Genomic DNA, 27,075 nt, shown 5'->3' on the forward strand with positions numbered 1-27,075 from the left:
ACGCTCGTGATGGTGGTTGTAGCATGGGTTGTAGCGTTGTTGTCATTGTCAGCGGCGGGCATCACAAAAAAGTTTGTTAACTTCGGCAATTTTTTTAAAAACGTTTTGCTTTCCTCCCGCTTCCTCCTTTTTTCAGCACCGCTTGGGTAGTTTCGCTTCATTTTTACTCTACTCTGTACACGCACTCTGTCTGTCTGTCACTTTCTTTTCTCCGTTTTTTGCTTTTGGCGCTTCACAGCCTTGTCACTTTCGCACATGCGCTGTAAGTGAGATAATGGAATAGTCCAATGTAGTGAGTGAGGTGGGGGGGGGGGCCCTCCGGTCTGCGAAACTAATGATTTGCTGCCATTTTTCGCAAATAGAGTTTTAGAAATATATAATTTGCGAAAAGTAAAAAAAAAAAAACCTTAAGCATAAGTTAATGGGGCATTTTGGGGGCCCCTAGGTAGCTCGGGGCCCAAGGCAATTGCCGACCTTTGCCTAATGGTAAAGTCCGCCCCTGGATAGATGCACCTGACAGAGGGCTTCTCTCTACAGGATCCTGGGCCATTAGTGCTTCGTCGTGGGTCACAGTGCAACATCAGATGTCTGCAAAGCTCATCAGGTAGTGTAACTTGCATCTATCATTCGCTGTATATGACACATAAACATTTACAAATTACTTCTAATGGTAGGAAGAAGACATTTCATACTGGACTGTATTAGGTTGTGTTAGGTTGTATGTGTTGTGACCACTGACTATGTGATGTTGTGCAACTCTTTTTATTTTATTTTTTTTCGCCTAGCAGTTTTCCTTGGACTTGGGTGGCCCCTAAATCATGGCTGCAGCTGTCGCCGTGGTTCTGCTACACCCTGCTATGCCGTGCAGTTCCCTGCTACGTCCTGTAACGCCCTGCTACACCATGAACTACTGCAACTACTATTTATAGTCGTAGTTCAATTAGCTTTATTGTGACTATTATTGCCACTGTTCATCACACCCCCAACCGGCACCGTCAGACACCGCCTACCAAGAGCCTGGGTCTGTCCCAGGTTTCTTCCTGAGAGGGAGGTTTTCCTCGCCACTGTCGCACTGAATGCTTGCTCTTGGGGGAATTACTAGAATTGTTGGGTCCCTGTAAATTATAGTGTAACATCTCCAAATTATAGTGTAAATTACTCTATTTGCAAAGTGTCTTGAGGGAACTCTTGTTATGATGTATTAAAGTTGATAAAGATGACTTTATTGATCTGGTGGTGAAATTCACAAGCTACCTGCCAAGTCAAACTAAAGTAATGCAAAAGTAGTGTAAAGCATTACAATTCAGAGACTGTAATATAACTTATTACTCTGAAATGACAATAACTAGTAATCTATAATGAACTACATTTTGGAAGTAACTTGCCCAACACTCCTAGTTACTATCAATGAAAATATGAATACATTTTATACAACAAGACACTTTGTGATTGTGTTCATTTTGTGAAAACAAAATATATTTATTGATTGCCTCCCTTCTTCTGGAAACTGCCTCCTGATTGCGGCCACAACACAAGCTGGTATCGCCTTCCTGATCTCCCTGCCCAGAAACCCATATGTCTATCGGACCACCTGCCTGTAGGCTGTGTATGGGAATTGCCTAGAGAATGATAGGGGTGCAATGTTGATACTGAGTGATAGACTTATTTGATGTAACATTTTCAGTTATTCTATTCCATAAAGGTATGTATGCACATCAGAGTTTAAAAATCTGCTAATCCCTCAGCATCAATAATGCACATTAGATTATATTATATTATACTTTATTGTCATTGTGCAGAGTACAAGTACAAAGACAACAAAATGCAGTTTGTGTCCAACCAGAAGTGAAACAAAACCAAATATGTATAAGTAAGTAAGTAATGAACAACATGTACAGATATGTGCAATGTAGTAGGAGTAACATATTAGTAAGAATATAGATATATATGCAGGGTATTAACAGAATATATCATAAGAAAAACGGAATAAATATGGATATTCAGTTTGAACCATATAGACAGATATGTGCAGTGTGGTAACAGTACCATTGTAGTGCAGAAACAGTAACGTAAGAATAAGTGTACTGTATGTGCAAGAGGAATAGTATAAAGAGCAGTAGAATATGGCTATATATAAGTAGTTACAGTATGTACATTATTTTGATACAGTTTGTTATTTGTGTAGAAAACTGACGACTATAATAGAAGTGTATAATATAATAGTGTTTAGTGCTTCTCTTAATACATGCATGGCTTGGATGGACTCCACAGCTGTCTGAGCGTTAAAATCTTAGGTTGTAGAATATCACAAGACAAAACGTTGCTGGCTTAAATTAAGACAATCTACATGTATGTTTAATTTAAAACAAGGTCGAAAGTATGTTTGCTAAAGCAGATTTATTGTTAACACCAATGTACTAGCCTAGATGAACCAGAGTTAGCCACCATACTACACAGTAACTCACCACCACCAGTAACAACTCACTTGCCCTATTCGCCACTGGTTCGCAACTCTACTTCTCTCTTCTGCCCATTGTTCCTCCCCCTAATCTCCCCCTGACCTCTATCTCACCTAGGAGGCTCATAATTATAGGCCTGTGGGCCATCATAGGCATGCTCGCCAACTTTGGAGAGCTCGGTTTCTTCATCCACGTCCATTGTAATTTGAGCATGAACTTGACCAGACTCCCTCGCGTTACGTCACTTCCGGTCAGTGATAGATAGATGCGGAAGTTATTTTATTACAATTTTATCTCAAAATATCGTTTATGGCGGTTATATATTCCTCCAGTTTTGAAAATGTAGTTGTTGATCATTAATATACACTATGCTGTATAGGGGTGTCCAGCCTGCACATTGATCTTTAACATTAATGTTTCCTATAGAGTGAATTTGGTTAGTGTGTGTACATCAGTGGAGCTGACTCTGCTGTTGTTTTGATTTGAATGTTTTGAATGGGCTTCTTCTTTTAATTAATGAATGCTATAAAATGTGTGTGTGTGTGTGTGTGTGTGTGTGTGTGTGTGTGTGTGTGTGTGTGTGTGTGTGTGTGTGTGTGTCTTCAGTGAACTGTATCAGTCTCTGCAGTAGCTTCCAGCTGCAGCAGTCAGTTCAGTTTCTGTTCAGTCTGACTGAGGGAGGTTTTTGTACGACGCTTTTTCACTGTGTGAACACATTCTGACTGTTGATCCAATGATAACTCTGACAGTAATAAACTGCTGCATCTTCAGCTTCAACTCCACTGATGGTCAGAGTGAAGTCAGAGTTTGATCCACTGCCTGAAAAACGATCTGGAATCCCTGTTTCTCGTGTATTAGCATAGTAAATAAGGAGTTTAGGAGCTTCTCCATCTCTCTGTTGGTACCAGCTCAGAAAGGGTTTCCCTCTGTTTGTATCCAGAGTCCCTACGTAAACATCTTGACTGGTCCTACAGCTGATGGAGACGGAGTCTCCCCGAGCAGAGCTCACTGCTCCAGGCTGAGTCACTGTGACCTGACCTCTGGACTCTGAGGATACAGAGACAAAAACATAAAGCAGCATCACGGTTTAGTCGGCTTCATTTCAGAGGGACGGATGTTGATAGAGGAGAGGAGTTTGATTCTCTGGACTTTACCTGTGAAGCAGCAGCAGAGGAGAGTCCAGATGAGGACGGAGATCAGAGTCATGTTTTTGATGAGGAGGATTTCTGGGGCTTCTGTTGTCATGAAGGACAGCTGTCAGTCATCCAGTGTTCAACTCTCAGGACTATAAACTCTCCCAGAGCACTGGAGCATGGTGCTGCTGATGCAAAGTGGCTCTCTATGGAAATGCTCCGACTGACTCCAACAGGGACTTGGATTACTCTGAGGATGCTGTTTCTCTACGGATCAATCACTTTATCACAGGATTGATTCATAATGTGGCAGGAAGCATTTTAATGTGGATTTAACACTAACTGTGGATATATTACTTTCTAAAACTTTTTCTGTCTGGTTTCATTTATTGTTGGAGGGATCAATTTTACTTTCAGACGAATTTAACAATAAATCTGTAAATGTGTGAATAATTCTTCACAATTGTGGCAGTGCTTAATACATATACAGTGAAATAGTAAATTCTTTAAAAACACAGGAAGTGTGTGTTGTTGAGTGTGTTGTGTTCAGAGTCAGAGAGCCGTGTCTCTCTACAGTGAGAGGTTTTTGTACGACGGCTCAATCAGTTTGTATCACTGTGGTACACGTTCGGTGGAGGAACCAGACTGGAGTTTGGATGTAAGTTCAATTTGATTTTAATATCTGATTTTACATTATTTTTTCATGATTTTTCAACATTATTCTACCAACAATCAAAATACATATAAAATAGTTTTTTATTTGAAATTTAAATGACGAATCAAAACATTGTAAGTGTTTGATTGGCAGGAGAAATCTTGTAATCAGATTTTAGAGGACAGAAACTTGAGGACTTGTAGTTTAGGTTTAGTCAGACAAAGTCAGAGAGCCGTGTCTCTCTACAGTGAGAGGTTTTTGTACGACCACTCAGTCAGTTTGGATCACTGTGGTGGACTTTTGGTGGAGGAACCAGACTGGATGTCGGATGTAAGTTTCTGCTCAAATATTAAATATCATATCATCAGTTAAATTTTGGATTTCAGTGTCTGAACATTTGCAGTAAATTTAAACTCCCATTGGACTGATATAGATCACTTTATAGACTCAGTTAATTCTTAATTTCTCCTCTTTAATCTTGAAATTGAACTCATAAATGCTTTACCGAACTTCTCTTACCGTAGCGTACTTCAAAATGTTTCACATGTAGCCTTAATTTCTTTATTTTAAATTGTTTAAAACTAAATTGTGTAAAACAGTGAGAATGAAGCTGAAATCTCTGATCTCATCATTTCTCTGATTGTCTTCTTACCTCAGTATGAAATAACTTTTACAGTTTTCTGAAGCTTTCAAATCTGTCTCATGAACATTTTAAATATGGTTGTCAGTTTTTTTACATAGGATCTGATTACCTTTTGCTTTTCTGAGAGTTTGGACAGTAAACATTTTTGTATAAATGTACCTGGACTATGAACAAAATCATAGATGATGGAATATGTATTCAAACTGTATTGTATTGTTTTCTTGAAATAGTTAAAACAAAAAGATTTTGTAGTTCTTTTATTTTATGTCCAGTGCAGTTTGATGTATTTCGGGTCATATGAGGACTCTTTCTGTGCTGATATGCATGAGAGGTTTCTTAAAGGGAAGTGAAACAATGTGTGAGTGAGTGACTGGTGGAGCAGAAAAACCATCTGACAGAAACTCCTTAAAGGAAAGATAACCCACTCTCAGACAGTAAAGGGGGCGGAGTTGCTGGTGTTTGATTGACAGCTGTGTGCTCCCTGTCCTCTAAGCCAGTGGTTCTCTAACTGTTTTCAGTAATGAACCCTCTTTGAAATATCTTTTCAGCCAAATACACACTGACCAACAAAAAAACTTTTTCGACTTTGTGGCATTTTTGGCATGTTTCTGGCATTTCTTTGATGTTCTTGACGCTTATTTTGATGTTTGAAATGTTCTTATTTAAAATATTTAACAATTTCCACCTCTGCTCCTATAGGTGATGTGCGCCCATACCTGACAGTGCTGCCCCCCTCCAGAGAAGAGCTGGAGCAGGGGAAGGCCACCCTCATGTGCCTGGCCAACAAGGGCTTCCCCTCAGACTGGAGTCTGGCCTGGAAGGTGGACGGCAGCAGCAGCAGCAGCAGCAGCAGCAGCAGCAGCTGGGAGGAGAGCAGGAGCCCCGGGGTGCTGGGGAAGGACGGCCACTACAGCTGGAGCAGCACCCTGAGGCTCCCTGCAGACCAGTGGAGGAAGGTGGGCTCTGTGACCTGTGAGGCCACCCAGGGCTCCCAGACTCCGCTCTCAGAGACACTGAGGAGAGACCAGTGTTCCCAGTCCTGAGCTGACTCACTGGCAGGGACTCTGCTACTGGTTTTACTCTGACACTGCTCTCACTCTGCTCTCTGCTACTAGCTCTGGCTTTTATTTCACCTGGTTCAGTAGACACATTTACCAGCTTGTTTGACAAGTTTTTGTCAATTTTTTCAAAGTTTTCGTCACATTTTCTGACAATTGTCAGTCTCATTTTTTTGTACTTGAGTTATTCATCCCTGCTGCAACTGTCTTTTATTTGACGTGTATTGACAGCGCTATTTGCCAGCTTGTTAAAGTGTTTCAGTATTATTTCAGTGTTTCCAGATAATAAACACATTTTCATCAAATCAGTTGTTCCCAATGTTTATTATTATCAAAGTGTCTTATTACATCTTTTCTTAATGGTGTCACTGACTTTATGAATTAATGAAGACAAACTGATCCAACAAATTTGTTTTAATTTCTCCATGGTGACTGTAGAAAGACAGTATAGGATTATATAAAACAAGGTCTATAATGATAAACCTTTGGAAGAAAACTCATGGTCGAAACATTTCAACGATAAATCATCCAATCATCTCTTATTACTTTAGTGTGTTTATAGTAAGGACTGTAATATGTTATTTGCTTCAAGTGTCTCTAAAGAACATTCATTATTATTTAAACAAACTACACAAAGTCTGATAAATATGTTCTAAATCTGAAATTAAAAGCACAACATCATCAGTATGGAGAGAGATAAAATGATTGTGATCTGCAGTTTAATCTCTGGAAATATTTACATTAAATGTAAAGATAAGACCAAAGGAAATAACTACAAATGACTAAATTATGTTTTAGACATGATTTCTAATTTTACAACATGATTATTTCAACAATAAGTATGTTTGAGTTTCTATGAAAAGTAGTAAGACATAAAATAAAAAAAATATTTACACAGGGCTTGACATTAACTTTTTGAGGCACTTGTCCTTCGGACACGTACATTTACGTTTCACTTGTCCATGCATAAAAGTCACTTGTCCGGGTAAAGATTCATCATTTTATAAAAGAAATTGTGTTTTGCTAATGCAGAATTTGAACAAACCGTTGAAAGCCTCCAAACACTATCAACATTAATATAATTCTGTTGAAACAGTAGAAACAAACGTGCCCCAACAATAGATTTCCCCTTCAACAAGAAAAAAGGATCTCCAGACTCCATAATACAAAGTAATATGTTGCACGCCGGTGTGCAGAAGTTAATATATTGAAATTCTAATTCAATATTTTAAAGTTTGTCATTACTTTCAGATTCCTAGTCACTATTCTACGTTACTTAGTCAATATATTGAGATACTAAGTCGATACTTTGAGATATTGAGTCAATATATTGAGATTGTAAGTCAATATTTTAAATGTTCTTATTGGTTTGAGATTCTTTGTTAATATTCTGAGTTATTAAGTCAATATATTGAGATACTAAGTCAATATTTTGAGTTAAATCAATATAGTGAAATATTAAGTCAATATATTGAGATACTAAGTCAATATTTTGAGATAAGTCAATATATTTAGATAGTAAGTCAATATTTTGAGATAAATCAATATATTGAGATACTGAACAATATAGTGAGATATTAAGTCAATATTGAAATACTAAGTCAATATTTTGAGATAAATTAATATATTGAGATACTAAGCCAATATATTGAGATTCTAAGTCAATATTTGACATTTTCTCATTACTTTGAGATTCGTAAATTATATTCTGAGATACTAAATCAATATTTTGACCAGAGGTAGTGGTGACTTGAACTTCTACTATATTTAAAATAATTTTGTAGACATAACAATGGATTTTGCCACTTAATGTTGGTGTTAACTTTTTTTATACAATTTCACAAATTTCTACCCGGCAGAGGCTGATTTACCAAAAAGATCCTTTTAAAAAGGTGTAGCTACTTTACAGTTGATTATTACCTGATATTTAATCTGCATATTGTTTTTATTATTTTGTTCAAAAAGGAGCAAAAAAAAACGACATTATAGAATGGCTTGTTTATTGCTAAGGAAAAATTAAATGATTTATTAAAAATGTAACAACAATAACTTATAAAAATAACTTATTTCACCAGTAAGTTCCTGTTAAACAACAAAAACAACCACTGGATAGGAAAAAGGGTATTTTACAACAACTACGAATGCAGCACGACGCTGGCGGGGCAAATTTCAAGTGAACGCAACATCTGTGTTTTTCCGACAACAGCAACGGCACACTGTCATATGTTCCTCTCCAGTGAAATACAGACACACTTTTACACCGTTTAGCTGTCAGCATTTTAACTGTTTACTCCAGCTGCTAGCTAACGATAGGCTAACGTTGCTTGCTGTTGAGTGTGTTAACTAGCGTAACATGCGGCGATGTTTAGGTTGCCTCTAACGTCCGTTCTCGGAGCATCCGAGAGAAGCGCAGGCATTTCAGTGGCACGCGTTGCAATTTGGTCCGGTAGATAACGGTGGTTAAGGCACCGGTGCCGTATTAGCACCGGGTCTCTCCTTTTCTGTCAACGATGTGACGAGGAGGTAACGTTAAGGCGGAGTTAGTTAGCAAGCTAACGTTAGCTAACTAACACCGGCAGGTTCGCCATGCTTTCATGCTGCATTGCTTCCAGAGAACGAGCTGAACAGCGGGCTGGGTCTAACGTTAGCGGTGCGCTGACCGGGATTGCGGGGAAAGAAACTATCGTTTCAAATCGGTAACATAGACGTAATGAGTGGCACATGACGTGAACTAAAATGGCATTTTAGTTTGTTTGAGTTTTAACTTGTCCAGTGGGACAAGTAAATTTCTCTTCCACTTGCCCTACAAAAAATCCACTTGTCCCGGACAAGCGGACAAGCCTTAATGTCGAGCCCTGTTACAGTTTTAGTGTTCATGTGTTATCATACTCTGTGGATTGAATTTATCAAAGAATTGAAATCATACTTCAACAGGAGGTCAGCTTTAAAGTCCATCAGAAGGTTTCAAACCCTGTTTAATTGAAATACTTAACAGTATATCTTCTAGGTAGATAAAGTATATTTAGTGTTACAATGTTCAAATTCAGTTATGAAATATATTTAAGTTTAGTCAAGCTTCTGTTGTTTTAGTTTCAGTGCAGCTGTTGAGTCAGATCAGTTCCTCTCCAGCTGAGGGAGGTTTTTGTACGACGTTGTATCACTGTGTTAACCAGCTGTAACCCTGCTGACAGTAGTAAACTCCTGAATCTTTATCCTCGACTCCTCTGATGGTCAGAGTGAAGTCAGTCCCAGAACCACTTCCAGTAAAACGATCTGAAACTCCAGACTGACGGGTTGTAGCTGAATAAATCAGGAGTTTAGGAGCTTCTCCAGATTTCTGAAGGTACCAGTGGAGGTAGCTACTATCAAAATCTGAACTGGTTTTACATCTGATGGAGACAGTCTGTCCTGCAACAACAGACTGAGATCCAGGAGACTGAGTCAGGATGATTTGTCCTGATGAACCTGAAAACATGAAAAAGATGCAGAAGGGTTATTGAGACAAATCCATCTTAGAGAAAGATGATCAACATCCAAACAGAAGAGAGTCATTTCTTTAACATGGAGAACAGATGGAAGAAGGTAAATGCTGCTTGTTCCAGTGTTTCTCCATCATAGCAGAACATCATTGTGGTGAACCTGGTTGCATCCTGAAGCAAAGTTTTCAGAAGAGAGTCTCACCCTGAACAAGGAGCCCCAGGGTGGCCAGCAGTAGAGTCAGTGACATCATCATTGTGCTGCCGGTGTACCAGTGTCTCTGAAAGGCCTGGACAGCCACTGATCAACACTGGCCTCTTAACGGCTGGGAGCAGAGAGGCAGGACACATATGCAAACACACAGAGTCAGTGAACTGTAGCTGTCCTCAACATGTCACGCTGTTTCCTCCTCACTGCTGACACTCATCACTTACAAAGAGTCTACTTGCATCAAGAAAGAAATGAACTCTACCAGCTGTTTTCATGTTATATTGGTTCTCCGTGTTGATGTATTGGCTTGCATCCACATTAACTGACATGAAGGTGACACCTCTAATTTTGATGTTGTATATTGTTAATAATTTGATGTCAACATGCTGATGTAATTGATAGTGGAGCTTGTGTTGGGACTCACACAGGTTTTGAATCAGGTAGTGTTTCTCTCAGGACAACACAATGACATCATTTCCAAAAAGCTGTATTCAAACATGTTTTTTTACGTCCCCTTGGATGGTAATGGGCACAGAACACAACAATTGAGCAGTGAAGTGAAAATTAAAGTATCTATTTTTAAAATACACCGGCCACTAAACAGCAACTGACAGAAAAGCAACTTCATATGTCAGTGAACAAGGAAGAGATGGTGGTTTTGAAAGATGAAATGAGTTTGTCCAGTTTAAGAATGTTTGCAGAGTTTTCAGTCGCGAGTGGCAGCAGATTGAAAAAATGGGAGACTAGAGACAGAGTTGGATTACTGAATGCTTCATTGAATATGAAGTGAGGACCTGGTATTGTATGTGACAGACTTTGGCTGCAGCAGGTGACATAAGTAAGGTGGTGATCGGACCAGAAGGGTCTTGTAAATGAAAGTGAACCAATAAATGAAGGCCTCAAACTTGATACTTGTTTAAATCAAAACACTTTTTATTTGTCCAAAAGACTATCTTTCTATACACAGACAACTCTTTTGATGGGTGTATAAGTATCAAGTATGAAAGGACAGTTTGTTTAGTGACATGTTCTGTATGAATTGTGTCCCAGATTACATTATGTTTATGACAGTGTCAGTGTTTCTGCCACAGCAAACATTTGTTGTTTTGCAGATATGGAGCTTCAGTGTCCTGAGATATTTGAATGTGATGTGTGGATGTTGATGTTATATATACAGTGAATTTGGTTAGTGTGTGTACATCAGTGGAGCTGACTCTGCTGTTGTTGTGATTTGAATGTTCTGATTGTTCTTCTTCACTGGAACTGTTCTCTTCATTTGAGGAAACTTTCAGGTTGTTGAGGTGGACTGTTTGAAATTTAGGAGGAAATCTGGTAGAGACATGATGAAAGCTATGTTTGTGTGTGTATGTGTGTGTGTGTGTGTGTGTGTGTGTGTGTGTGTGTGTGTGTCTTCAGTGAACTGTATCAGTCTCTGCAGTAGCTTCCAGCTGCAGCAGTCAGTTCAGTTTCTGTTCAGTCTGACTGAGGGAGGTTTTTGTACGACGCTTTTTCACTGTGTGAACACATTCTGACTGTTGATCCAATGACGACTCTGACAGTAATAAACTGCTGCATCTTCAGCCTCAACTCCACTGATGGTCAGAGTGAAGTCAGAGTTTGATCCACTGCCTGAAAAACGACCTGGAATCCCTGATGCACTCTCATTAACAAACTTAAAGAGCAGTTTAGGAGCTTCTCCATCTCTCTGTTGGTACCAGTACAAAACTTGTTTTCCAATATTTGAACCCCAACTTGAATGGGTCGCTACCCCAACTGTTTGGCTGAGCCTACAGCTGATGGAGACGGAGTCTCCCCGAGCAGAGCTCACTGCTCCAGGCTGAGTCACTGTGACCTGACCTCTGGACTCTGAGGATACAGAGACAAAAACATAAAGCAGCATCACGGTTTAGTCGGCTTCATTTCAGAGGGACGGATGTTGATAGAGGAGAGGAGTTTGATTCTCTGGACTTTACCTGTGAAGCAGCAGCAGAGGAGAGTCCAGATGAGGACGGAGATCAGAGTCATGTTTTTGATGAGGAGGATTTCTGGGGCTTCTGTTGTCATGAAGGACAGCTGTCAGTCATCCAGTGTTCAACTCTCAGGACTATAAACTCTCCCAGAGCACTGGAGCATGGTGCTGCTGATGCAAAGTGGCTCTCTATGGAAATGCTCCGACTGACTCCAACAGGGACTTGGATTACTCTGAGGATGCTGTTTCTCTACGGATCAATCACTTTATCACAGGATTGATTCATAATGTGGCAGGAAGCATTTTAATGTGGATTTGATTCGATCACTGTGGAGACATTTCTTTTGAGAACTCTGTCTTGTTTAATTTATTGTTGGAGGGATCAATTTCACTTTCAGGCAAATCTAACAATAAATCTGATAAATATGTGAGTAATCCTTTACAATTGTGGCAGTGTTTTATATATATATACAGTGAAATAGTAAATTTTTCAAAAAACAGGAAGAGTGTTTGTTGAGTTTGTTGTGTCACCCTGAACAAGGAGCCCCAGGGTGGCCAGCAGTAGAGTCAGTGACATCATCATTGTGCTGCCGGTGTACCAGTGTCTCTGAAAGGCCTGGACAGCCACTGATCAACACTGGCCTGTTTTCATGTTATATTGGTTCTCTGTGTTGACATATTGGCTTGCATCCACATTAACTAACATGAAGGTGACACCTCTAATTTTGATGTTGTATATTGTTAATAATTTGATGTCAACATGCTGATGTAATTGATAGTGGAGCTTGTGTTGGGACTCACACAGGTTTTGAATCAGGTAGTGTTTCTCTCAGGACAACACAATGACATAATTTCCAAAAAGCTGTATTCAAACATGTTTTTTTACGTCCCCTTGGATGGTAATGGGCACAGAACACAACAATTGAGCAGTGAAGTGAAAATTAAAGTATCTATTTTTAAAATACACCGGCCACTAAACAGCAACTGACAGAAAAGCAACTTCATATGTCAGTGAACAAGGAAGAGATGGTGGTTTTGAAAGATGAAATGAGTTTGTCCAGTTTAAGAATGTTTGCAGAGTTTTCAGTCGCGAGTGGCAGCAGATTGAAAAAATGGGAGACTAGAGACAGAGTTGGATTACTGAATGCTTCATTGAATATGAAGTGAGGACCTGGTATTGTATGTGATGGACTTTGGCTGCAGCAGGTGACATAAGTAAGGTGGTGATCGGACCTGAAGGGTCTTGTAAATGAAAGTGAACCAATGAATAAAGGCCTCAAACTTGTTACTTGTTTAAATCAAAACACTTTTTATTTGTCCAAAAGACTATCTTTCTATACACAGACAACTCTTTTGATGGGCGTATAAGTATCAAGTATGAAAGGACAGTTTGTTTGTTAACATGTTCTGTATGAATTGTGTCCCAGATTACATTATGTTTATGACAGTGTCAGTGTTTCTGCCACTGAAAACATTTGTTGTTTTGCAGATATGGAGCTTCAGTGTCCTGAGATATTTTAATGTGATGTGTGGATGTTGATGTTATATATACGGTGAATTTGGTTAGTGTGTGTACATCAGTGGAGCTGACTCTGCTGTTGTTGTGATTTGAATGTTCTGATTGTTCTTCTTCACTGGAACTGTTCTCTTCATTTGAGGAAACTTTCAGGTTGTTGAGGTGGACTGTTTGACCTGTAGGAGGAAATATGGTAGAGGCATGATGAACACTATAAAGTGTGTGTGTGTGTGTGTGTGTCTTCAGTGAACTGTATCAGTCTCTGCAGTAGCTTCCAGCTGCAGCAGTCAGTTCAGTTTCTGTTCAGTCTGACTGAGGGAGGTTTTTGTACGACGCTTTTTCACTGTGTGAACACATTCTGACTGTTGATAGAGTGAAAACTCTGACAGTAATAAACTGCTGCATCTTCATCCTCAACTCCACTGATGGTCAGAGTGAAGTCAGAGTTTGATCCACTGCCTGAAAAACGATCTGAAATCCCTGATGCTCGCTCATTAACAAAGTAAATGAGCAGTTTAGGAGCTTCTCCATCTCTCTGTTGGTACCAGCTCAAAAGGGTTTCCCTTTGTTTGTATCCAGAACCCCCACTGTAAACATCTTTGGGTTCCCCTACAGCTGATGGAGACGGAGGCTCCCCGAGCAGAGCTCACTGCTCCAGACTGAGTCACTGTGACCTGACCTCTGGACTCTGAGGATACAGAGACAAAAACATAAAGCAGCATCACGGTTTAGTCGGCTTCATTTCAGAGGGACGGATGTTGATAGAGGAGAGGAGTTTGATTCTCTGGACTTTACCTGTGAAGCAGCAGCAGAGGAGAGTCCAGATGAGGACGGAGATCAGAGTCATGTTTTTGATGAGGAGGATTTCTGGGGCTTCTGTTGTCATGAAGGACAGCTGTCAGTCATCCAGTGTTCAACTCTCAGGACTATAAACTCTCCCAGAGCACTGGAGCATGGTGCTGCTGATGCAAAGTGGCTCTCTATGGAAATGCTCTGACTGACTCCAACAGGGACTTGGATTACTCTGAGGATGCTGTTTCTCTACGGATCAATCACTTTATCACAGGATTGATTCATAATGTGGCAGGAAGCATTTTAATGTGGATTTACTTTGCGTTTGGTGGACACATTTTCCATCCAAAATTGTTTGTGAATTCCCACTAATTCACTACCACCCAAACAACATCACAGAGGGATACAATTAAACATAGTTATGTTTAATTTATCATAATTTACAATAAACATGATAATTATTTATATTTGGCAGGATGTATAAGACAGTTTTCAATTTGTGTTACTGAAAGTGATATTAATGTGACTTGTGAATGTCTAACATTTCACAAAGAACATCTTAAACACATAGTTCATAGTGTGTCAATCCGTGTTAAACATCATAACCAGTTATAACAGAAACTGGGTAAACTGGGAATGTGTGTTGTTGAGTGTGTTGTGTTCAGAGTCAGAGAGCCGTGTCTCTCTACAGTGAGAGGTTTTTGTACGACGGCTCAATCAGTTTGTATCACTGTGGTACACGTTCGGTGGAGGAACCAGACTGGATGTTAACTGTAAGTACATTTCACTCTTTTAATTACCCAGATTTGATATCTATTCTGTTTGAATTTCATAGCTGCAGATTATACTACAATATATTGTCTTATGTTTGAAATTTGATATATTTGTAACAACTCTTGAAGTCTTCAGTGTTGTTAACCCGATTAAAAATACTAATGAATAATCTTGTTGCACAAAACATTTAACTTTTTGTTTATACATTGTAATTGTTTCATTGTACAAAACTACTTTTAATTATTCTGTATAGATATATTGTTTTAAAAAGTTTTAAAATACTCTGGCAAGATCCTTTAGCTCATGTTTAATGTGCATGGGTATTACTCAATCTTTCTTTCAGACTGATGATTTTAAAGATATGCAACTTGTTTTATTGAGAGTTGTATGAATTGGAAAAATGAATTCAGTCGTTAACAATATTTATTGTAATGTCTGAGTAGTGAAGTCTGACTGTTCTGTAATGATTCCTGCTTACATCAACAGAACAAATACTTTAGTACGTTACGTTACTAGAAGAAACACTTAAGATAATTTTAACAATCTTCATCAAATGTGTAATATTATGAACTTTGAAACTCTGAATGTTTAGTTTTAAAAATTAAAAGAGAATGACACTGCAGTGAAAGGGTGCCAGTTAAACTTTTTATCTTTAGTGCTGAAACCTGTCTGTTGTCATGGTTCAGCAGTGATGCCTGTCTGTTGTCACGGTTACTGAGCTCAGAGAGGGAAGTGAAACGTTTACAGTAGACCAGTTTCATCCAGTCTGAGGACGACCAGAAGAGAGAGTAGCCTCCTCTGCTGCAACCAACAGATGGAGTTTAGTTCACCTGAGATGATTTGAGCTGTGAAACGTCCCAAAGTGTCAAAAAATGACAAAAACGTTTGTTTGTGTATGTATGCACCAATCACCAAGGCAATGTTGGTGTAACACTGTGGCAATAAACTCTGAATAAACTTTATTGATCTCTCTCGGTCTCTGCAGTGGGTGATGTGCGCCCCACCCTGACGGTGCTGCCCCCCTCCAGAGAAGAGCTGGAGCAGGGGAAGGCCACCCTCATGTGCCTGGCCAACAAGGGCTTCCCCTCAGACTGGAGTCTGGCCTGGAAGGTGGACGGCAGCAGCAGCAGCAGCAGCAGCAGCAGCAGCTGGGAGGAGAGCAGGAGCCCCGGGGTGCTGGGGAAGGACGGCCACTACAGCTGGAGCAGCACCCTGAGGCTCCCTGCAGACCAGTGGAGGAAGGTGGGCTCTGTGACCTGTGAGGCCACCCAGGGCTCCCAGACTCCGCTCTCAGAGACACTGAGGAGAGACCAGTGTTCCCAGTCCTGAGCTGACTCACTGGCAGGGACTCTGCTACTGGTTTTACTCTGACACTGCTCTCACTCTGCTCTCTGCTACTAGCTCTGGCTTTTATTTCACCTGGTTCAGTAGACACATTTACCAGCTTGTTGCAATGTTTCAATATTATTTCAGTGTTTCCAGATAATAAAGACATATTCATCAAATTAAGTTTCTATGTTTATTATTATCATCAAAGTGTCTTATTACATCTTTTTTTAATGGTGTCACTGACTTTATGAAATCCTGAGGACAAACTGATCCAACAAACATGTTTTAATTTCTCCATGGTGACTGTAGAAAGACAGTATAGGATTATATAAAACAATGTCTATAATGATAAACCTTTGGAACTAAACACATGGTCGGAACTTTTCAATGATAAATCATCCAATCATCTCTTAAGTGTGTCTATAGCAAGGACTGTAATATGTTACTTGCTTTAAGTGTCTCTAAAGAACATTCATTATTATTTAAACAAACTACAAAAAGTCTTTTGCATATTTTGTAAATCTGAAATTAAGAGCACAGCATCATCAGCATTGAGAGAGATAAAATGACTGATCTGTAGTTTATTCTCTGTGTTGGAACCATCAGTGGTGTTAAATCTGATTTTAACCAAAAGGCCTCAGATTAAACTGACCTCTGGATACAAGACACACACATGTGCTCAGAGACAAAGAGCTCAGAGACAAAAGACAGGCCTATTTGCAAAACCCCCAGCCTGGTGAGTTCACACCTCTATGGGAAAGACCCAGCCGGAGGGGAAAAAGCCTCACAACTGGCAGGAAGTCAAAGAACTACAAGATTGTAGTCTTCACCCTTTCAAGAGTTTCGAGTCTTCCTATTGGTTCAGCAGGACCATAAAAACAGCATGCAGTCTTAACCTATAAATAGCCTGATCCTAGAAAACTCCTTTGTCTTCCATTACAACTCCGTTGCTGAAAGGAGCGTGCAAGTGCTTGTGCTAAAACTTCCATTTTCTGGAGAAAGTGGATTTAATTTCGGTGGATCCTTGAAAACACACCAGTGTTTTCATATCTGCAGTGAGAAGGAAACAACGTTTTTCTTCTCAAAGTCGACTAAACTTGCCCCTTGCTGCCTTTTTGGAGGGCAGTTTCTCCGTGGCCACTGACGAGCGCCAGGGACCCGCTCTGTTTGATTTCTGTGGAAATCTCTGGACAGAAACAAACGGACTGAACACACCGTAAGAAGGCTGACGTCTGGGCAGAGATAAGTAGTGTGTTTATTAATTAGCAATTCGCTACCACTTGTTGCCATTAAGGTGATCTGATTTTATCATGTACTGGTCCATATGTGATTATTAATCTGTTTCTGTGAATGTATCAGTGATCACGATACTGTTGATTATGTTGTGTTGAGTAATGTAATCGCTACCTGTTAAATCACTCCTTTCACGGAGTTTTAAGTACTGTCTGCGAGATAATCGCGGAAATCAGCTGTTAGCTACTGGAGTGGTTATAGTGACCGTTTCCCTCGGTAAGTCAAAAGTCTCAGAGTCTGTCCCAACTACACGTGTGGTCCAGACCTGAGTGGCTGAGGGGGCTGGTCATTATCGATAACTAAGATCAGAGTGCCTTTCCTCCTTTACCCCTTTTCTTCTTTTACTAACACACACACACACACACACACACAGCTCCAGAGCTAACGCTGCTAGCTTAGCCACGTGGAGCCGGCATCACTTTGTACAGAGCTAACACATGACCTAGCATACTAGGCTAAGCGTGCGCGTTGCCTAGCAACCCCCTCGGCCTCTTCAGCCCCTCCTCGTGCACCCAGCACCACTACCGCCCTCTTGAGGCTAAATAGTTATGTGCAGCTCACAGGAGTAGCCATTTTTGTTTGTGTTAGAACTACATTTCGACACTGCCCCTCCTCTTTCACTCACTCTCTCACTCACTCACTCACTCACTCACTCACTCACTCACACACACACACACACACACACACACACACACACACACACACGTGTCCATGAGACATGCTGCTTTGTTTTTGCTTTGTTTTTGGTTGTGATATTGTAAAAGGTATATAAGTTTATTATTGAAGGATTATTGATTAGCTACTGATAATTGTGACGTAAATAAATCTTATTATACTTAAATAGTAGTTGCTTGTGATTATTTGTGTACTTATTGTAATAATTGCTGGTTGAATAGGTCCATGCTCGAAATCACCCCTTTCCTTTATTTCCTTTTAAAGGATTACCACAGAAATGAGACTGTTCCACAGTTTGATTATTGGTCCCTGACTTGCAGGGTGGTGCCCCGTTTTGATTGTTTGTCGATTTGATAAGGTTATTAATAACCATATTCATAACTTTATTAATATTGATAAAAACTCTTTGATAATTTGCAAATGATCAAATCTGTACCCTACCAGTATCCAACATCTGGAAATATTTACAAGTATTGAGAAGACAAATGAAGATAACTACAAATGACTAAAATATGTTATAGACATGACTACTAATTTTACAACATGAAATAAATCATAATAATGTAATTTATTTCAAAAGTGAGTATGTTTGAGTTTCAGAGAAAAGTGATGAGATTTAAAATAAATGAATAACATTAACAGTTTTAGTGTTCATGTGTTATCATACTCTGTGGATTAAAGAACTTAAAGAATTGAAATCATACTTCAACAGAGGTCAGCTTTGATGTGCAGCAGAATGTTTCAAACCCTGTTTTTTTAAGTATTTGAAAGTATAACTTGTAGTTAGATACATTACATATAGTGTTAAAATGTTTAAATTCAGTTATAATTTAATACATTTTAGTTTAGTCAAGCTTCTGTTGTTTTAGTTTCAGTGCAGCTGTTGAGTCAGATCAGTTCCTCTCCAGCTGAGGGAGGTTTTTCTACGACGCTTTTGTACGACGCAAAAAGGCAGAGGAGAATGGGACCTGGAGGTCAGGCCAAATTAATGAAATTAACCTAACAAAACTTGGCCTAGCTCAGCTTTATCTCATAAAACAAAAACCAAAAGACCTAGCACACCTCTCTAAAAAAGTGCTTAACAAAACATACATGGGTGGCATCTACCACTAAACTTGGTGTATGTATACAAAATAAAAACCCGTGTCTAAAATGTACAGGGTACCCCAACTAACCTAAAGTCTTCAACCTCCAACTACATACAAGTTTAAAGATTTAACAAAAAACTGCCACAGCTCAAACTGCAAAGGGATCAGAGGGCAGAGAGACTAAACTCATCTCAGGTGTGCTCCTTTTATTGACTGCCTTGATTGCTGATTGGCCGAGCCTGAGGGAACCAATCCTGCTTTACCGGCTGCACAGGTGGAAAGTAATCAGTGTTCTCACCTGGAGAGGAAACAGAGTGTGAAAAAGAAAGAAAAAAACAAAGTTTTAGTTTAGACTTTTATTTGTTCCCCGTAGGGCAATTGGTTCTGCAGCAAGACATAAATACAGGACAGTCACAAATGCAAGACCAAACTACATAAAAATACTTAATGTTACAAGCGCTGATTAAACAACAGAGAATTGAGAAGATAAATATGACCATATGTTAAAGGAACCATATGTTAAAAAGCACATCTAACAATATTCCTCATAAAAATATTATAGCAACATTTCCATAAACAATTTCCTTAATAATCACCATTTCATCAACTACATCACCAATCGTCAATACTATACATGTTATAATAACCCCATCACTATTTAATAGTTATAGTCTCTCTACTCTTCCGGGCTGAGTTTAGAAAAGAGATGGCTGTCGGGACGAATGAGTGCTTGTATCTATTGCTCTTTACTGGAGGTAATCTAATCTGAGACCCAGAAGGTGAACTCTGAAACTCTGAATGAAGGGGATGGGAGCTATCAGAGAAAACTGCATTGGCCTTCCTAACTACCTGTCTATTATACAGGTCAGTGAGGCTACACTGCTGGACACCTATCATTTTACTGCTGACCTTCACTATGTTGGAAAGAGCAGTTTTGGCCTTGACACTGAGATTACCATACCAGCAAATTACTGAGAATGTTAGTACAGACTCGATGTATGATTTATAAAAGGTCATGAGGGTCTTATCAACACAAAATGTTGACAGTTTGCGAAGACAAAACAGTGTTTGTTGGCCTTCCATTACTGGCTGCTGAGGTGGAAATCAATCAGCGTTCTTACCTGGAGACCGGAGGCAAAGTTGGATTTGTAAATTCTTCATTGAATATGAAGTGAGGACCGGGTATTGTATGTGATGGACTTTGGCTGCAGCAGGTGACATAAGTAAGGTGGTGATCGGCCCAGAAGGGTCTTGTATATAAAAAGGAACCAATGAATAAAGGCCTCAAACTTACTAGTTGTTTGAATCAAAACACTTTTCTTCTGTCAAAATACTATCTCTCTAAATTAGAGACAACTCCTATACCTATGAAGTATGAACGGACAGTTTTTTTCAGTGACATGTACTGTTTGAATTGTGTCCAGAATACATTAGGTTTATGACACAGAAAAACATTGGTAATATTGCAGATATGGAGCTTCAGTGTCCTGAGATATATCAATGTGATGTGTGGACATTGATGTTATATATACAGTGAATCAGTGGAGCTGACTCAGCTGTGTCTGTAATTCTCTGGTGTCTACTAAAGGAGAAACTGTGTGCTGAGGACTAGACCCTGAAGAAGGCTGGTTGTGATGCTACGTGTGGGTTACTACCCAGCTCGGTTTTAATGTAATAAAAATTCTAAATAAAGGCTTTTAAACATTTTCTAATAAGAGGCCTGGGATCTTTCTTCTTTCACTGTGGAGTTGGACTGTTTGAACTTTCCTGAAAGGAAATATGTGCTTGTTAAGGACAAAGGGCAGGATCTTTAAATTTCATTCAGGTTACTTTAGGGGAATTTTAATGGTTGTTTGTTACTTCAGCTCATGCTGTCAGATTATAACCACAAATATTTAGCTCATGAAAAATATTCTTTGTGTGTGTGTGTGTGTGTGTGTGTGTGTGTGTGTGTGTGTGTGTGTCTTCAGTGAACTGTATCAGTCTCTGCAGTAGCTTCCAGCTGCAGCAGTCAGTTCAGTTTCTGTTCAGTCTGACTGAGGGAGGTTTTTGTACGACGCTTTTTCACTGTGTGAACACATGCGGAGCATGTATACTCTGACAGTAATAAACTGCTGCATCTTCAGCCTCAACTCCACTGATGGTCAGAGTGAAGTCAGTCCCTGATCCACTGCCTGAAAAACGATCTGGAATCCCTGATGCACTCTCATTAACAAACTTAAAGAGCAGTTTAGGAGCTTCTCCATCTCTCTGTTGGTACCAGTACAAAAGTTGTTTTCCAATATTCGAACCCCAACTTGAATGGGTCGCTACCTCAACTTTTTGGCTGACCCTACAGCTGATGGAGACGGAGTCTCCCCGAGCAGAGCTCACTGCTCCAGGCTGAGTCACTGTGACCTGACCTCTGGACTCTGAGGATACAGAGACAAAAACATAAAGCAGCATCACGGTTTAGTCGGCTTCATTTCAGAGGGACGGATGTTGATAGAGGAGAGGAGTTTGATTCTCTGGACTTTACCTGTGAAGCAGCAGCAGAGGAGAGTCCAGATGAGGACGGAGATCAGAGTCATGTTTTTGATGAGGAGGATTTCTGGGGCTTCTGTTGTCATGAAGGACAGCTGTCAGTCATCCAGTGTTCAACTCTCAGGACTATAAACTCTCCCAGAGCACTGGAGCATGGTGCTGCTGATGCAAAGTGGCTCTCTATGGAAATGCTCCGACTGACTCCAACAGGGACTTGGATTACTCTGAGGATGCTGTTTCTCTACGGATCAATCACTTTATCACAGGATTGATTCATAATGTGGCAGGAAGCATTTTAATGTGGATTTAGTTTGAGTTTGAGCGATAAATTTTCCATCCAAAATTTTTTTGTGAATTCCCACTAACCCACTACCACATAAACAACATCACAGTGGGACAAATCCAAACAGATTTCTTACTTTTCTAATTGATCATGATTTACAATAAACATGAGTTTATGATGAGTTATTTACAATTGGCTGGGTGCATGAGACAGTTTTTCTTAAATTCAATTTGTTTTACTGAAACAGAAATTAATTTAACTTGTAAATGTTTAACATTTCACAAAAGAAAATCTTATATACATGTTCATAGTTAATGAATCCGGTTTTAAACATTTCAACCAGTTATAACAGAAACTGGGTGAACTGGGAATGTGTGTTGTTGAGTTTGTTGTGTTCAGAGTCAGAGAGCCGTGTCTCTCTACAGTGAGAGGTTTTTGTACGACGGCTCAATCAGTTTGTATCACTGTGGTACACGTTCGGTGGAGGAACCAGACTGGAGTTTGGATGTAAGTGCAATTTTTGATATATTTTGTTAATTCATGAGCAATATTTTTGTCTTCTGCAGACATCTAACTCTCATAAAGCTGATATATCTGATTTTTCAACATTTTCTTATGATTTTTTTCAACATTGTTCTACCAACAATCAAAATACAGTTTTTTATTTGAAATTTAAATGACGAATCAAAACATGTAAGTGTTTTATTGGCAGGAGAAATCTTGGTATCAGATTTTAGAGGACAGAAACTTGAGGACTTGTAGTTTAGGTTTTGTCAGACAAAGTCAGAGAGCCGTGTCTCTCTACAGTGAGAGGTTTTTGTACGTTGTTGTCTGAACATTTGCGGTAGATTTTATATCAGTCCCATTGGACTGATATAGATCACTTTATAGACTCAGTTTGATTCTTCATTTCTCCTCTTTCATCTTGAAATTGAACTGAATTCTCTTACCGTACTTCAAAACAGTGAGAATGAAGCTGAAATCTCTTATCTCATAATTTTTCGGATTGTCTTTTTACCTCAGTTTTCTGAGGTTTTTAAATCCGTCATATGAACATTTTAAATATGGTTGTCAGTTGTTTTATATAGCTGATAATGTCTTTTAAAAAGTGGATCTGATAAACTTTTGCCTTTCTGAGAGTTCAGACTGTAAACATTTTTGTATAAATGTACCTCGACCTTGAACAAAATCATAGATGACGGCATATGTATTCAAACTATATTGTATTGTTTTCTTCAAATAGTATAAGACAAAAAAAATTTTCTGGTATTTTAAAATTTAAAATCATCAAATCAGTTTGATGTATTTCGGGTCATATGAGGACTCTTTCTGTGCTGATATGCATGAGAGGTTTCTTAAAGGGAAGTGAAACAATGTGTGAGTGAGTGACTGGTGGAGCAGAAAAACCATCTGACAGAAACTCCTTAAAGGAAAGATAACCCACTCTCACACAGTAAAGGGGGCGGAGTTGCTGGTGTTTGATTGACAGCTGTGTGCTCCCTGTTCTCTAAGCCAGTGGTTCTCTAACTGTTTTCAGTAATGAACCCTCTTTGAAATATCTTTTCAGCCAAGTAAACACTGACCAGCACAAAATCTTTTTGGTAGAACAACGGCAGTGTTGGATTTACTAAACCATAACCTTGTAAATGAAAAACACTTAAATGCCATTTTTAAAATGTTTAGAATCTATCAGAAGTTTCATTAATCACTCATAGTATAATAATTTTTAGCAATTATACATGACTGATACTTTAACATTTAAAAGTAAATATCATGTACCACCTGTAGTACCCCTAGTACCCCTAACCTGATTTGAGAAATACTGCTCCTAGCTGATTGGTGTTTCCTAGGTGATGTGCGTCCCACCCTGAACATTATAGCAGTTTATTATGCTTTTTTTGATTTTTCTGCAGGGTTTTTAGCCGTTTTCTTAGTATTTCCTACCATTTACTGCTTTTTTCAATATTTGTGTCATTTTTATAGAATTTTTGTTGCCTTTTCTGGACGTCTGACACATTGTTGATATTTTTGCTGCTTTTTGCAATGTTTGTGTATGTTGCTTTCCTTGACGTTTGTGGCATTTTTGTCATATTATTGTCATTTCTTCGATGTTGTTGTCGCTTATTTTAACGTTTGAGGTGTTCTTACTTACTGTATGTGAAATATTTTTTAACAATTCCCACCTCTGCTCCTATAGGTGATGTGCGCCCATACCTGACGGTGCTGCCCCCCTCCAGAGAAGACCTGGAGCAGGGGAAGGCCACCCTCATGTGCCTGGCCAACAAGGGCTTCCCCTCAGACTGGAGTCTGGCCTGGAAGGTGGACGCAGCAGCAGCAGCAGCAGCAGCAGCAGCAGCTGGGAGGAGAGCAGGAGCCCCGGGGTGCTGGGGAAGGATGGCCACTACAGCTGGAGCAGCACCCTGAGGCTCCCTGCAGACCAGTGGAGGAAGGTGGGCTCTGTGACCTGTGAGGCCACCCAGGGTTCCCAGACTCCGCTCTCAGAGACACTGAGGAGAGACCAGTGTTCCCAGTCCTGAGCTGACTCACTGGCAGGGACTCTGCTACTGGTTTTACTCTGACACTGCTCTCACTCTGCTCTCTGCTACTAGCTCTGGCTTTTATTTGACAAGTTTCAGTAGACACATTTACCAGCTTGTTTGACAAGGTTTTGTCAATTTTTCCGAAGTTTTGGTCACCTTTTCTGACAATTGTCAGTCTAATTTTTTTGTACTTGAGTAATTCATCCCTGCTGCAATTGTCTTTTATATTACGTGTACTGACAGCGCTATTTGCCAGATTGTTGCAGTGTTTCACTATTATTTCAGTGTTTCCAGATAATAAAGACGTTTTCATCAAATCAGTTGTTCCAGTTCCAATGTTTATTATTATCAAAGTGTCTTATTACATCTTTTCTTAATGGTTTCACTGACTTTATGAATTTTTGAAGACAAACTGATCCAACAAACTTGTTTTAATTTCTCCAAGGTGACTGTAGAAAGACAGTATAGGATTATATAAAACAATGTCTATAAAGATAAATCTTTGGAAGAAAACTCATGGTCGGAACATTTCAATGAAACATTATCCAATCATCTCTTATTACTTTAGTGTGTTTATAGTAAGGACTGTAATATGTTATTTGCTTTAAGTGTCTCTAAAGAACATTCATTATTATTTAAACAAACTACAAAATGTCTGATAAATATTTTCTAAATATGTAATGAAAAGCACTACATCATCAGCATGGAGAGAGATAAAATGAGAGTGATTTGCAGTTCAATCCCTTGAAATATTTACATTACAAGTAAAGAGAAGCCAAAAGAAAATAACTACAAATGACTAAAATATGTTATAGACATGGTTACCAATATTACAACATGACATAAATCACATTTTGTAATTTATTTCAACAATGAGTATGTTTGAGTTTTAGTGGAAGGTAGTAAGATATAAATAAATAAATGATACCTACAGTTTTAGTTTTCATATGTTATCATATTCTGGATTAAACTCATTAACAATAACATACTTCAACAGGGGTTGGCTTTGATGTGCAGCACAATGTTTCAAACCCTGTTTTATTTAAATACTTTACAGTATAAATTCTAGTTAGATAAAGTATATTTAGTGTTACAATGTTTAAAGTCAATTATTAAACATATTTTAGTTTATTCAAGCTTCTGTTGTTTTAGTTCCAGTGCAGCTGTTGAGTCAGATCAGTTCCTCTCCAGCTGAGGGAGGTTTTTGTACGACGTTATATCACTGTGTTAACCTGCTGTAACCCTGCTGACAGTAGTAAACTCCTGAATCTTTATCCTCGACTCCTCTGATGGTCAGAGTGAAGTCAGTCCCAGAACCACTTCCAGGAAAACGATCTGAACTCCAGACTGACGTGTTGTAGCTGCATAAATCAGGAGTTTAGGAGCTTCTCCAGATTTCTGAAGGTACCAGCTGAGATAGCTACTATCAACATATGAACTGGTTTTACATTTGATGGAGACAGTCTGTCCTGGAACAACAGACTGAGATCCAGGAGACTGAGTCAGGATGATTTGTCCTGATGAACCTGAAAACATGAAAAAGATGCAGAAGGGTTATTGAGACAAATCCAGCTTAGAGAAAGATGATCAACATCCAAACAGAAGAGAGTCATTTCTTTAACATGGAGAACAGATGGAAGAAGGTAAATGCTGCTTGTTCCAGTGTTTCTCCATCATAGCAGAACATCATTGTGGTGAACCTGGTTGCATCCTGAAGCAAAGTTTTCAGAAGAGAGTCTCACCCTGAACAAGGAGCCCCAGGGTGGCCAGCAGTAGAGTCAGTGACATCATCATTGTGCTGCCGGTGTACCAGTGTCTCTGAAAGGCCTGGACAGCCACTGATCAACACTGGCCTCTTAACGGCTGGGAGCAGAGAGGCAGGACACATATGCAAACACACAGAGTCAGTGAACTGTAGCTGTCCTCAACATGTCACGCTGTTTCCTCCTCACTGCTGACACTCATCACTTACAAAGAGTCTACTTGCATCAAGAAATAAATTAACTCTACCAGCTGTTTTCAAGTTATGTTGGTTCTCCCTGTTGACCTATTGGATTGCATCCTCAGTAGTTGACATGAAGCTGATATCTCAGCTCCCACCCGATTTCTATCAGTTGTTTATATCAGGACTATAATTTGATGTCAACATCATGATGTAATTGAAACATGTTTGAGCCCTTGTCTTGGGACTGACAGAACCGTTTTGAAATCAGGAGGTGTTTATATCAGGACATTAAAGTGTTTATTTTTACATAATGTCCAAAACCTATACATCATAGCTTAAAATGTACTCAAACATGTTTGTCCTCAACCTCCAACTACATAGAAATTTAAAGTTTTAAAGTTTGAACAAAACACAGCCATAGCTCAACAAAACAGAGTGAGAGATAAAAGAAACTAAAGGGGACATTTCAAAGTGTTTATTTTTAAATTGGGTCACTTATGGCCACTAAACCTATAAAAAATTTAAATTGGTGCCTGTGTTTAAAATGTACTCATGGGATGAAAGACACCAAATCCCAGAATAACTAAAGTCCTCAACCTCCAACTACATAGAAATTTAAAGTTTTTTCAACTGTTTTTAACAAAACACATATACATAAACTCAACATCAAACAGAATTCAAATATAAAGTAAAGTTCAGATAACACATTCAGA

At 39.2% G+C, this 27,075-nt stretch overlaps 2 pseudogenes and 5 gene segments (V, D, J or C); 3 read left to right on the forward strand and 4 right to left on the reverse strand.

Moving 5' to 3' along the window:
- Nucleotides 1-3,122: 3,122 nt before the first annotated feature.
- LOC114568733 (immunoglobulin kappa variable 4-1-like) lies at nucleotides 3,123-3,665 on the reverse strand. The segment is given in 2 exon segments: nucleotides 3,123-3,506; nucleotides 3,614-3,665. Coding segments are annotated over 2 exon segments (399 nt in total).
- A 231-nt stretch (nucleotides 3,666-3,896) lies between these two features.
- LOC114568449 (Ig kappa-b4 chain C region-like) lies at nucleotides 3,897-6,153 on the forward strand. The segment is given in 3 exon segments: nucleotides 3,897-3,908; nucleotides 4,199-4,250; nucleotides 5,590-6,153. Coding segments are annotated over 3 exon segments (408 nt in total).
- Nucleotides 6,154-9,023: 2,870 nt separating this feature from the next.
- On the reverse strand, nucleotides 9,024-9,767 carry LOC114568736 (immunoglobulin kappa variable 3-20-like). The segment is given in 2 exon segments: nucleotides 9,024-9,413; nucleotides 9,630-9,767. Coding segments are annotated over 2 exon segments (360 nt in total).
- A 2,541-nt stretch (nucleotides 9,768-12,308) lies between these two features.
- LOC114568450 (Ig kappa-b4 chain C region-like) lies at nucleotides 12,309-16,195 on the forward strand. The segment is given in 3 exon segments: nucleotides 12,309-12,314; nucleotides 14,634-14,685; nucleotides 15,672-16,195. Coding segments are annotated over 3 exon segments (402 nt in total).
- A 4,940-nt stretch (nucleotides 16,196-21,135) lies between these two features.
- Nucleotides 21,136-21,641, reverse strand: LOC114568452 (Ig kappa chain V-V region L7-like). The segment is given in 2 exon segments: nucleotides 21,136-21,482; nucleotides 21,590-21,641. Coding segments are annotated over 2 exon segments (399 nt in total).
- A 106-nt stretch (nucleotides 21,642-21,747) lies between these two features.
- Nucleotides 21,748-24,714, forward strand: LOC114568453 (Ig kappa-b4 chain C region-like; annotated as a pseudogene).
- Nucleotides 24,715-25,636: 922 nt separating this feature from the next.
- Nucleotides 25,637-26,298, reverse strand: LOC114568454 (immunoglobulin kappa variable 3-20-like; annotated as a pseudogene).
- Nucleotides 26,299-27,075: the final 777 nt, after the last annotated feature.

The sequence above is a fragment of the Perca flavescens genome, chromosome 14, assembly GCF_004354835.1.
Source record: "Perca flavescens isolate YP-PL-M2 chromosome 14, PFLA_1.0, whole genome shotgun sequence".
Taxonomy (NCBI): domain Eukaryota; kingdom Metazoa; phylum Chordata; class Actinopteri; order Perciformes; family Percidae; genus Perca; species Perca flavescens.